Source organism: Pteropus medius, unplaced genomic scaffold, assembly GCF_902729225.1.
Source record: "Pteropus medius unplaced genomic scaffold, Ma_sr-lr_union100, whole genome shotgun sequence".
In the NCBI taxonomy this organism is placed as follows: Eukaryota; Metazoa; Chordata; class Mammalia; order Chiroptera; family Pteropodidae; genus Pteropus; species Pteropus medius.
Window position 1 is genome coordinate 401,010 of NW_024351731.1, and position 13,322 is coordinate 414,331.

General features: G+C 48.3%; 1 protein-coding gene across 2 annotated transcripts in view; it reads right to left on the reverse strand.

Annotated features, from left to right (window-relative positions):
- The window catches only part of ASAP1 (ArfGAP with SH3 domain, ankyrin repeat and PH domain 1), a 294,496-nt gene that overhangs the window by 251,799 nt on the left and 29,375 nt on the right, over positions 1-13,322 (reverse strand). For both annotated transcript variants that reach the window (XM_039845875.1, XM_039845874.1), the window contains exon 2: positions 9,949-10,034. In XM_039845875.1, the coding sequence (XP_039701809.1) occupies positions 9,949-10,007 (59 nt within the window). In that variant the 5' untranslated portion in view covers positions 10,008-10,034. The remainder of the gene's footprint in view (positions 1-9,948; positions 10,035-13,322) is intronic.

Below are 13,322 nucleotides of genomic sequence, written 5' to 3' on the forward strand. Positions count from 1 at the left end.
CAGTCGCCATGTTAAAAAAAAAAGTAGAAAGAAACAGGTGAAATTTGTTTTAATAATAAATGTCATTTTACCCAAGATATTTGAAATACTATCATCTTGACATAGAAAAATTATTAATGACACAGTTGATAATGTTTTTTTCAATACAAAGTCTTTGAAAACTGGCATATTTTACACTACTAGGGCATCTTAATTCAGACCAGAAGCATTCCGAATCAGTAGCCACATGTGCCTGGTGGCCGCCATACTGGACAGCACAGTGTTTGAGCACCAATGAGGACAGACAAGGAATCACACTGATGGCCCCAGGGCACTTAGAATGAAATCTAAGCCCCTGCCACAGTCTCAAGGCCTTACCGGACCTGGCCCCTGACCTCACTTCCTCCTTTCTTCCCACAGCGTGGCCTTGCCCCTTGCCATTCCTGGAGCGGGCCACCTTTGCACCTTTTCATCCCCTGGCCTGGGATGCCCTTCACCCAGACCTCGTCACGCTCCCTTCCTGCCTGTCAGCCTCACGTCACACTCCACGGGGCCCTCCTCCCACCAGGCTCTCGATCCCATGTTCTCTCATTCCCTTTATTTATTTTTTTAAATTCTATACCATCGAAACAGTTTTTTCATTAATTATTACAGTGGTCCCCCCTTATCCAGAGTTTTGCTTCCCACAATTTAAGTGCCTCGCAGTCGACTGTGGTCCGAAAAACTATGAAATGGTAGATTCCTGAAATAAAGAATTTACGAGCTAGGAATTGTGCACCAATCGGAGCACCTCACTCCCTCTCATCACCCAGGCACTGCCTCGTCTCGCATCCTCGCAAGAAGGGGGAGTATAGTATATTAAGATGTTCTCAGAGAGAGACCACACTCACGTCGCTTTTATTACAGTGTATTGTTATAATTGTTCTATTTTATTAGTTATTGTTGTTAATCTCTTACTGTGCCCAATTTATAAATTAAACTTTATCATAGCTGTGTATGTATAGGAAAAAACAGTATATATAAGATTCGGTACTGTCTACGGTTTCAGGGATCCACTAAGGGGTCTTAGAGCATGTCCCCTGCAGGTAAGAGGGGACAGCGTATTTACTGATTTTACTGTCTTTCCCACTATCTGCTGAATCCCCAGCTCCTAGAGCAATGCCTGGAAAAATAGGAGGTGCTTAATAAATATTCGTTGAATAAATGAATGAACAAATAACTGCTCGGATGGAGAAGAAACAAAGCAGACGGGAAGAATCGAACTAGTTCCGACGCGGGTACTGTGATTTCTTCTCTTTTGTGTTCCCAGTGCACAGTGCCACCACCCCAGAGATGCTTGTTCCAAAATGGAAAAGCAATTACTGACAGGGGAAAGGGATTGGGGTGGGCAGGGGTGGCAGCCACGTTAGCCAGGGAGGGCTTCCTGGAAGAGCCGGGCCTTGGAGACTGAACGGGAGGGTGCCGGGGGGAACGGCAAGGCAAAGGTACAGAGGCACAGAAACATGTCCTGTGTCGGCGACACACGTTAATCGCCGCCCTTTCTGCTAGCGTCCCCCTCTCACAAAACAAGGGTTTGCAAGGCCCTTTCTTTATTCGATCTCGCCCTGGAAATAACATCCCATCCTCAGTCTGGTCGGCACTCCGTTCTTGCCCGACCTGGCAGGCAGGCTGCTCGCTTCCCAGACCTCTGCCCCAAGGGGCTCCCCAAGCTCCAGCCACTTGGAGGAGCACTTCCTGGCTGGTAGCACGTGCCTGCCGCCAGTGAGCCCGAGACCCTCGTCTAATCCGTCCGTGCCTTTACACTGGACGAAAGCCAGGAGGCTGTGAACCTTGAACCACTGGGACCAGCAAGGGGAGAAAAGCATCCTGAGAATCAAGCCAGCTGAGAGGAAGGCAGGGCCAAGAGGACCTACTACGCACCAGGCATTGTGCTAAGTGCTTTCACCAACTGGTTTGTGTAATCCTCACTGCAGGAGGAAACTGAGGCGGTCAGGGGCTTGCCCACGGTCACAGAGCAGGGCAGTGTTAGACGTGTGAGTCTCCTAGTGGTTACATACATAGAACTGCAACTGACGAAGGGACCGAGTCCTGATGACCCCGGTGGCATCCCTGGATCCAGCAGTGCCTGAAGCGAGCTCCAGTCTTAGACCGTTTTTCCTGGTCCACTGCTTGCCACTGAAAGGTGCCCAGCCGATACAGATCAGGAGTTCTCCAGAGATGTGAAAGGGCTTGCCCAATTTCCCCATCGCTCTGTGCACCACAGAAGGACCGAGGTCTCCCGGGTCCCCTCCAGGACTGGCCACCTGCCCTTCTTACAGATCACAGTGAAGACTGCCCTTCGTGCACAGGTCACGCTTCTCTATACTCTCATCTGAGCCCCTGGGAAGGGGGAGCCACACTCCTCTAAGATTATATGTGCTAATGATGAGGTAAGTCAACGTCCCATCATGCTTCCTCCAGGTCCTGCCAGGGGCTTGATCACCAAATAAGATAAAGGCAATCCAAGACTGATCAAAGTCTCAAAGCAGATAGGACACTCTCAGGGGAAATGGAATGACTGCAAGTCACCAGCAGGCAAGGTCTGCTCACACCGAAAGAAACACACAAACCGCCTTCCCCTCTGCACAGGCAGACTCGCCCGGGGGACGGGCGATGACAGCTTTTCAGATGCAACGTCAAAGCCGTCAGCGTCCCTCTGCAACGTACGACCTGGCCTGCAGACAAGCGCTCACTCTGTGTCATCATAGTCACCCTCCCTCTCCTGCTACCCAGAGAACCTCACTGCTGGGCAGAGGCGGAAGGACACGGACTCAAAGGCATGGGCCCCGGAGAGGTGTCTGTTACCATCTGGGGAACTTGGGCAAGTCACGCTCTCACTTGTCTCATCTCTCAGTGGCTCCCCATTGCCTGGTCATTCGAATGAACGACAAATATTTACTGAGTGCCTGCTAGGTGTTAGGCACTGTTCTAGAAGCTACAGATAGTGGTGAGCAAGACCGAGATGGTCCCTACCCTCGTGAGAGTTATAATCTAATGAGAAAGATATTGTGAGGCCATGCAGATGTTGCATGTCATCTCTGTACCATCTCTGCTTTCTGCCCTCGCCACACACACACACACACACAACATTTGAGAGTTGCATAAGGTTTCTCAGAGCACACACGGTCAGGGCTTCATTAAATGCAGAATGTGTAGAGGATATCAGGAAGCTTCCAGGAAAACCAGTGGTTTCTCGATAAAAGAGACTCTATTGGTTGAAAAAAAATCCCAGCCAGGGAGATAAAGTCGAAGTGTTCCCTCCACAAGGAGCAACATAGAGACAGCCCTGGAATGGGCTAGATTCTTTAAAACCAGGAGAACGTCTGGCTAGATCTTATGACAAGAGAGTGTGGTGATAGAGACCTGTCTAAAAGTGAGGAGGCCCATATAAGAGAAGGGAAGGACAGACAGTAAAGAGACAGAAAAGATGGAAGGCAGAGAAGATAGATAGAGAAGATATAGAAGACAAGAGATATAGACAGAAGAAAGATAGAACAGAGAGAGAGTGAGAGAGGAGAGAAGTGTGTATGGGAGGGTGGCTAACAATGGTCTGAGGACAAGGAAGCCAGTGACAGGGGCCTCCCCAGGGCTTGCCTGGGAAGCAATGATCGACTTGCTTCTGGATCAGCCTCTCCCCACATCCAACTGCTGCCTTTGCCAGGCAGGTGCTGCTCTGATGAAAAAGGTACAGGATCTGGGGGCTGCTGTGCCCGACCCCAGGGGCAGAGACCCAGGCCCACATTTCAGAGTAGGCTGGAGGTCAAAAGCAGGGGCTTGGGGTCCACATTCTGGCTTTGACCCAATGGGATGGGCTGAACGAAGATGCTCGGAGCAGCAGACAGGAAACACGAAGCTGACGTTGATTGCACACAAATGTGGGTGGGAGGGAACCCAGAGGTGAGCCAGATGCTGCTGCTGATGGAGGGGTGCTCAAGGTGCATTTCACAGAGCCGCAGCAGAACAGAGACCACCCCAAGGAAGTCGACTGGGACTTGAGTCGCTGGCGCTCCCCGCCTCCAGTCACTTGGTTGGTGCAGCAGGCACTGTGTTTTTGCCTCGTCAGCACCCAGAGTCTTTCCTCTGGTGACTGCACTCCAAGTCCCCACTGGGAAAGCTCCCCTTTCCAGCTCTCGGTCCTGTGGTCCCACAGCGCTGACCTTCCACCCCTCCTCTGGCTCCGAATAGTCAGGGCATGTGGGTCTATCCTGTCAGAACCCCTTACCCACAGCAATCGGGACCCACGATCCAAGTTGCACCAATGGGAATCAGTTCAGAGATTTTGCAAGAAATTCCAGGAAGAAGAGCTCTCTATCTCCTGGGGCCGTTAGACTGGAGTTGGAGGACAGGTGCTTCTAGAAGCCACGACACAGAGAACCTGAGAATAAAGCTAGCGTAGGGGGACGCACTGCTGAGATGAGGCAGCAGGAGAGAGAGCCAGTGCTGAGGCAGAAAGAAAGAGACCAAATCTGCGAATCCAATCACTCCTGGGGTCAGGTTTGGCCCCCGTCCCGACCACCGACCCCTCTGCTACGTGAGCAAGGCAACCCTCCGAGTGCTGAAGCCAATCTGAGCTGGTTTTCTATCACCCAAAGCTAAAACTGTGCGGGCACACACGAGAACATACTTCCTCGTGCTCTGATCCATGGCTCTGAGCCCCTGCCAGCCCCCACCTCAAACCTGGTGAAGGGGAGAATGGCATGGGGGAGGGGGTCATGAGACAATTCAGACAGCAGCCTCGGCCAGCACGCCTGCCATAGGCCTGAGCAGAGCCTTGTGCACGGCATGCGCACCGTCACTTGCAGATTTACTGGTGAAAACTCCATTTCCAGCCTCCCCTCTCGCCAGATTTGCACAGTTTGGCAACTTCTGACAACTGCCTCTCTCCCTGGAGAAGCAGCTAGAAGCAGGTCTGCGGCTCGGGAATCTAACAATTATCTTGCGGCTGATGAAGAAGCAGAGGCAGGGAAGAGCCGAAGAGCCGGGCGGGGCTCGCTGTAGCCAGTCTAGCTAACGACCCGTCTGCAGGGACTCTGTAAACCTGTTTTCAGTCCTGCCGCCCAGCCCCAAACCCGCAGCCTACACTCGAGCTTGGCAAGGCCTTCCTCACGTTGCAAGCGACGCCATTTCGGTCGTGGTTATCAATTCTCAGGAAAACCTGTGTAGTTGCTTTTGAGCACCAAACCCCAAACATCTGCAGAAAAGCCCTTTCAGGAGCTTTGGGCCCTGTGGAAACCCGCACGTCTCATTCCTCTTGGTGTTTTAACAGAGAAAACTGCTCTCTCTCCTCGACTCTGTAAAATGCATTAGCTCACCGTTTCCATTTGAAACCCAAATCAAATCAGCTTTAACGTGGATCGGGTACCCGAGGCTGCTGCTTCCCCTGCGATTGATTATCTTTGTCAGTCCTAACATTTTGGACGACCCAGCAAGCGGAAACGAGAAAACAGAGACCAAGGTCTATGGAAAAGCCCAGGTCTCATCCGATTTTTTCTTCTTCTTCTTTTTTGACTGAGATAACATTGGTTAATAATCGTACATAAGTTTCAGGTGTACGACATTCTAATTTGATACCCGCATGCACCGTAGTGTGCTCAGCACCGAAAGCCTTGTTCCATCCATCGTCACACATTTACCCTGGCTTTACCCATTAGGCCTCTCCTGGCTCCACTTCCCCTCCGGTAACCACCAATCTGTCGTCTGTATCTATGCGTTTTTCTTTTGTTTTGCTGACTTGTTTCCATTCAATTTTCCATCACCCGTATACACATATGAGGGCCCGCCTTGCCTGTGGAAGGATTCTACAAGTAAGCTGATGCTCGCTGTCAACTCAGCAGGGGCCACTGATTCGATTTCAACTCTAATATGTATTTACCGAACATCTACTATGTGCCCGGCTCTAGGCCAGGCACTGGGCTAACATCTGTAGGCAAGCAGCCATCACCACCGCCCCCTGGGGGCTTGTGGTCCGGTGGGGGTGGCACACAGGCACAAGTCAACACACAAATAATTCCACATTATTACAAATGCTAGGAGGAAGACTTCCAGAAAGAATGAGGTGGTGAGGAAAAAATCTCTCTGAGAAAAGTGCATTTAAGCTGAGACTCCAGGACAAGAGTTGTCATTCTTGTGAAGAGCAGAGGGTTAAGGGACAGGAGGTGCAAGAGCCCCGCAGGCAGAGAAAGACAGGAGGCAGAGTCCGGAGACAGGCCAGCATGTGCTGAGCGTGAGAACGGGAAGAGGAAATGGGGTCGGCCGGCGAGGATGCAGGGGCTGGACCATGCTGGCCATAGTGAGGAATTTGGACTTGATTCCGAGTAACATGGGCAGGGGGCGCTGGAGCCACTGATGGGTTTTAAGCAGAGGCACAGCATCTCATTAGGGAGAAGTGGGGAGAAAAATCCATGTTGGATGCATTAAGTTTGAGGTGCCAGCTAGACTTCTGACTAGAGATAGTAATTAGGCATTTGGGATTATCAAGTCTGGATCTCAGAGGATAGGCTGGAGATATAATTTGGATGTAGTCGGCACACAGATGGTCTTCAAAAACATTGGAGGTTGGTTGGGATGGGGGTGACCTACTGAGACGGAGAAAGGTGGGCAGAGTCATAAGAAAAACAGGGTTTTGAGACAGAGGGAGCGGTTGGTTGGGTCAAATGCCTTCCGGAAGCTGAGCTGATTGTAGAATAAGTCTGAAGTTTTGAGATTTGGGGGTGGCGTGGAGGAGGGCTTATCTTGACAGGCTGTCCTTACAGCCCAGGGAAGATGCAAGAATATAGGGAGTAAAAGTGGAAATTCTGCTCTGGCCATTTGCCAGCACTGTGGCCTTAGACAACTTTCCAAACCTCCACGAGCTTGTCTTTACGATAGAAACAACAACGGTACCTGACTGCTGGCCTCTGGAATTATGAGACGATAAATTTCTATTAAGCCACCGAGCTTGGGGTACTTTGTCACTGCAGCCCTTGGGGACAAACACGATATTGTCTAATCTTTTAGCTCCATCAGGACAGAAGCTATGTTTTGTACATCTCGGTATCCCAGAAGCTGACATGGTCCCTTGTACAGAGTCAGTGTCCAGACAGTGTCAGGTGAATGAGCAAGTGAAAAAATAAAGTGTCAACTCAGTAGGAGGAGAAACCACATCTTTTATCTCTACTAAGAGACTGGAGCAAATTAGGTGCTTGAGAAATACTTGTAGAATTAATTTTTTAAATGAATGGATGATAAGCTCAGGAAGACTTTGTGATGAGTTTTAGTCATCTACTTCCCCAGGATTCGGTGTAGGGCATGGCATGCAGTATTGTTTGATGAATTTGGAAGGAAGGAAGGAGGGAAGGAAAGAAGGAAGGGAGAAAGGAAGGAAAGAAGGAGGGAGGAAGGGAGGAAGGGAGGGAGGGAGGGAGGGAGAGAAGGAAATAAGACCAGGATCACAATTTCCCAATTCTCAGTCTAGGGAGAAACTTTCTTCTTTTATGTATCTAATTGAGGAATGGCCGATACTCTGGAATAACCAGTTGAAGTTTAAAAAGCCCCAATCATATCGAAAGGGCTTAGATATCAGCGTTTTTCTAAAACACACTTCTTTTCCTTTAACATCCAGAAGGTTTTCCAACCCTTCCAACAATGTCAGAAATGCGGCTCAGAGTCGAGAGGTCAGCGCTTCTGTGTTCGGCTCGAGGGACACATTTCCTGTCCGTGTGCAGCATTCATTCCTGACCCCTGTCCTGCGGCCAAAAAGGGACATCAGCTGTGCTCAGGGAAATTCAATTTGGGCTGACAGCTGGCAACATGATAATGACAGGGCATCTGCCATGACCTTTGGAAAGGCAAAGGCAGGGGGAGCAGTCGCAGAGGTTTGTCCTGGCCTTGGTCTAGGAGGGGCCGAGGTTTAGGTCAGTTAGTTTCTACGTACAGAGAAGAACCTTGAAAATAAGGCCAACTGATTCCTACTGCTGGCTCAGAATCCAATGCAGCTTCCATTTGCTGTCCCTCTGCCGTGCTGGTGGCATTTCGAGTGAAAAAAATAAAACATCTTTATTCCCCTGGACTTCAGCGTTCCCAGAAGTGAAAACCGCATCATTGTGGGGAGTGATTTCATTCATTCATTCATTCATTCATTCATACATTTATTTTAATAATCCAACAAAGTAAGAGGTCCCTGGACTAGTATCTTGATAACCGTAGCCAGTCTCTGCTCCTGTGGGTGTCCCTTCTTGTCTACTGAACTCCAGGCTCCGACACCTGTCTGCTCCATGGGTACCAGCTGGAGGTCAGTATCTGTCGCAGTGACAGACAAGGAAAAGCAAAGCCAACCTGACCCCTTCTCAGTGCTGGTGAGCGGCGAACGGAGCGAACTGCTTGATATTTTTTGATGTAGCCCGTATGTGATCTGTCAGTTTACCTACTGATGTTGCAACTCCTCCCTATTGAAAGGGATGGACGTCTTTGTTATCTGTGTGACCGGCTTTACATGCCACTCCTGTGGCCCCAGGGCCTCCCACACTGAGCCTCACCCAGGGGCCGTCAATCTATATGATATTTACGTCTTATCTTTTAGGTAAGAAAGGCACACAGGTCTATCTTCTTTAAGCCAATGTTCTTTTAGATTTTACATCATTCATCACACAACCTCACCCTAAATAATGCACTGAGTTATTGCAATTCAAATGCATATCACTGAAAAAGACACCTACAAAACTAATGGCACCTTTGTGTTGGACTCTTGATTGAAAGAACAAAACAAACCATGACTTCGGGTAACCCTGTAATCATCAAACTATGAAAATAAGCGGGCAAACTCGTTTGTCTTGGAAGGTGGTAACAGACCCCTATCACCTCATGCCTAGGTCACATGAAAGCCTCTCAGGCCAGCCTCCCTGCCCCCAGCCCCTCACCTCCCCACCTATTCTGGATACTTTTGCTTGTCTAATCATCCTTAAAAATTACTTTTATCCTAAAATTCAGAATAATTACCATGCTCTATGGCCTACTCTACGGAAGACACCCTATCGTACACCTTCATTTCTGATCTGCACAAAAAAACCTGAAACAAACATCAGCCCCCTTTCACAGATAAGGAAAGGAAAGACATAGAGAAGGTTAGTGACCTGCCTGAGGTCGGACAGAAAGTTGGTGGTAGAGCCCGGATTCAACCACCCCCTTCCAGCACCCCAACTACTTCCGCCAGGCAGCTGACTTCCGGAAAATGCCAGCCACAGCAGGTCGGCTCTGTGTCAGTCACCCCGGCGACCTTAAAATTCTCAAACGCTATGCGTTTCCTCTGCCTACTTTTCATGGCTCTTCCTGTCCAGTCTAATTTTGCACCATCCTCTGACCAACACAAACCCTCCCCCGCTGAGGTCGGACCGCTTAGACTCCTTCATAGGCCCCTGTACCAGGCCTCAGTATTTCCAGCTGCAAAGCGGGGCAAATCGGGCTTCTACCAAGAGGCAATATGGCATAAAAGAAATAGCCATGAGACCTGGAATCGGGAAATATTCGCTTTGAATCCAGCTGGGCAAGTTCTTTATCTGTAAAATGAATGTAGTAATTCTTACCAGGTGGGATGGTTGGATGGATTGAAGGAAATAATACTTCTAAAGAAAGAACCACTCAGTGAAAATAGCACCTATTACTGTTGGCGATGTCCTTGTTGTTGCTATTTCTGACTATATTCTGGTACCACCACCCGCCACCCCTCCTTCAGTGTAAAGGAAACAGGTCATGTGATAGGAAACACTTTGAAAAGCCCACAGCTCTACAAATGCCAGTGATCTGTTCTCCACTGGTGCTCACTCACACCCACAGTCAGGATTCGAGCGCTTGTGTTGAGTCAAATTGTGCATTTTAACCCGCCCCCCTCCCCCCACGAGGATCCCTCCACATTTCTCGACCTGGGCTATCTGGACAAGACGGGCTACAGACACTCACCGATTCCATAGTGAATCTCTCGACGAAAAACTGGAGAGCCTGGAGGCTGAAGATCTCATGTCTCAGCCGTCACATCAGAAAATTACCTGGATGGGGGGCAGAAAGGTGACAAGAGTCATTCAGTGGCACTGAGCAGAAGACACTGTCCCAGACCAACACGTGACTTCACTTGGAGGCCAGCTCCCTCGCCAGGAATGTTCTTACTCCGCAGGGTGGCTGTCCGGGCATGTGAAGGGTGATGGCCGCAAGCCACGGCTTCAGCCATCCGCTTCGGGGCTGCTATCTCGCCGCCGAATCTGTGCGAGGCTCGGGAATCCTCTGGCATTCTATTTCTAGCTCTCTGTTGGAGAGCAATTTACAAGCCATTAACTTCCCTAGACCTTGGCTCCTAAACACGAAATTAAAGCGTGCTGACAGGTGCGACAGACAGACAGACAGACGGACGGACGGACGGACACCTACAGCTGTGCGCCCACGGGAAAGAGAACCTGCCCCAGAAAAGAGGCAGATACAGATGAAGATACATTTTTCCAGGCCAGCCCTCCCGAACCTGAGAGCGGATTGTAATTAATTCATGCATATCAAAGCTTAATTAATTGCTGAGTGCACGGAGTGCAGAAAGTCTGAAATAAAAGGTATTACATAAGGGAACAGCTTCAATATTTGTGGAATGGAGGAGAAATAGAGGTGGGGCTGTGAAAACAAGATGAGCCAAGGGACATGCCTGGTCCTTCCCCAGTGACCCCTAGCCCAGAGTGGCAATGCCATCTGGGGTCAGGAACGGAGGGGCACTCTTGGTCCGCCATCTCCTTCATGTCACCCGACTTCCTGAGGATCTCTCAACCTATCTCTCTCCATCCCCCCTGACACAGTCCCGGACCAAGCTTCCATCACTGTCACCCGGGCCACCGCAACTGCTTTCTAAACTGGTCTCCCCTTGTCACCTTTTCTTCCTCTGAAATCCAGTCCCCCACCCTTAACCTAGAATAATTTGTCTCTCTCTTTTTTTTAATGTCTTATTATGGAGAAATATTTTTATAGACATAAAAGTAGAGAAAAGGATCATGAACCCTATGTCTTTACCCCCCCCCAATCACCATCAATTCATAATCAATGCTACCCCATCCACATCCTAATTCTTCCCCTCCCGATGTTAACATTTCAAAGCAAATTCCAGGCATCTTATCATCTTAGTCATAAATAGTATAGCATGTATCTCTAAGATAAGGTCTTTTATAAAAATATAACAGCAATATCATTACCATACCAAAAAACAGAATTCCTCGATTTACCATATACCCAATGTTCAAATTTCTAATAGTCTCATAAAAATATATATATATGTATATATATTGCTTTTAAAAATCTAGATCCAAATTAGGTCCACATCTTACAACTGGCTAATATACAGAATGAGATGTTTAAAACACAAACTTGTTTGTTTCATCCTCTACTTCTCCATCCCCAGCTTAATGTTTTTTGGTGGCTTCTTAGTGCTTTAGGATAAAAACCCAAATCATTTAACATGGTCTGACTCTTGCCCACCTCTCTGACCTCTTTTTGTCCACCCAGGCTCAGCCATGTGAGCTTCTTTGAAACCCTGGAACTTGGCATGGTCCTTCTGCCCCAGGCCCTTTGCCCATGCTGTTCCCTCTGCCTTGGACGGCTTCCTCGCTCACCATCTTTGCCTAGTTAATGCCGTACTTCCTCACATCTTACTTCCTTAGGGAAATTCTTCCTGAATCTCCAGATTAGACCACAGTATTTATCTGAGTTTTTAATTACACATTCATTAACGTAAATGTTGATTAACATACTTGATTTGAGTTCATTGTAAGCTTTGTGGGTACTAAGACTGTGTTTGGATTTGCTTGTTGGTGTTCACCAGCACCAACCATGCGGTGCCCACCACAATAGTAATAAATATTTGTCACATATGCGATTGAACCATTTCTTTCAAACAGACGAGAAAAATCAAGTCTCAGAGAATTGTTGTAACGTGTCCGAGAGAGTGTGTAGCAGAACTGGGACTCCAACCCGGGTCGGATGATTGAGAAACTCCAAGCCAGGCTTTCCCTCTATAAAAGGGTCTTGCAGATGCTCAGAGACAGCTGTCACATGAGTCCCTGGTCCACCAACCCACCTCCACCCTTGTTCTGCTTCCTTTCATGGGTCTTCACCAGAGGCTTCCAGGCTGAAATGGAAAGGCCACTGGGCTTAAAGTCAAACATCCTGAGTTCGACCCAGCTCTGCCCCTAAGCAGAGCCTCGACCTGCTTGGTGAGCTTCTTTGGTTCCCAGGTCCCTTGGTCTGTGAAATGAGGCTGCTAATCTTAGCCTGGCCTACGTCACGAGACTGGCGTGAACCTCCAGAGATGGTGTGTGAAAGCTGTGTGAGGCGTGACAGCAAAGTCAGTACACATCCTGCTCCCTCCACTGTGAACCCACTCAAATTAGGTTAGCATCTACGTGTATGTCGGTACCTCACCCACGCTGCTTCGGGACCCATTTATGCTTTGAAACAGATTCTTCTTCAAAAATAGACAACTTCTTTCCAGTTATGAAAGGAATCCGAGTCCGTCATGAAAAAATATTAAGGCATGAAAACTAAAATCTTTTATTATCCCAATACCTGGACATAAATAGGATTTTAAGGCTATTTCCTTTCTGTGACCGGTTTTTGTAAGAGTGAAACAAATAATGCATTTCGATTAACATGATTTCCTTAAAACCAGGGAACTACCAGGAACTAAAAAAATTCTATTGCACATCCAGCCATTCAACCATTCATTCAAGAAATGTTTATTTTGTACCTATCGCGTGGCAGGGACTGTTCGAGATGCCTGAAGACAGAACCAAGAACAAAAGATGGTTCACGATCTTGAGGAACACACAGTCATTCATTCATTTTTTTTTTTTTTTAATTCAACGAATGTGGAACAGTTGCAATATGCTGGGCACTTACTAAGAATAGTGACAGCAGCTTTCCTGGACCCTGTACTCTAACCGTTTGGCTTCTTATTAGAAGTTGGCCTTCAGAACAAATGCACCTGGTTTAGAACTCAGATTATGGCTCTGGCGAATGATTTATCTTTTTTCCCTCATCTTTAAAACTGGGATAATTAAAGTACTTACCCCATAAAGTCACTGTGAGGATTAGTAAGGTGATGTAATTAAAGCTCTGAGCAAAATGCTTGGTTCCCACTACTCAGTGAATAAATGGTAACCAGTGATGGTCGTGGTGATATTGTCTCATCTGATCTGCACAACCATCCCACGAGAAGTTGAAACTCAGAGGTTAGGGAGCCTTTCCGAGGTCATGTAGGTCACCACTTAGGAGCCTGGAGTGCAATCCCACCAGGGACCATCTGCAAG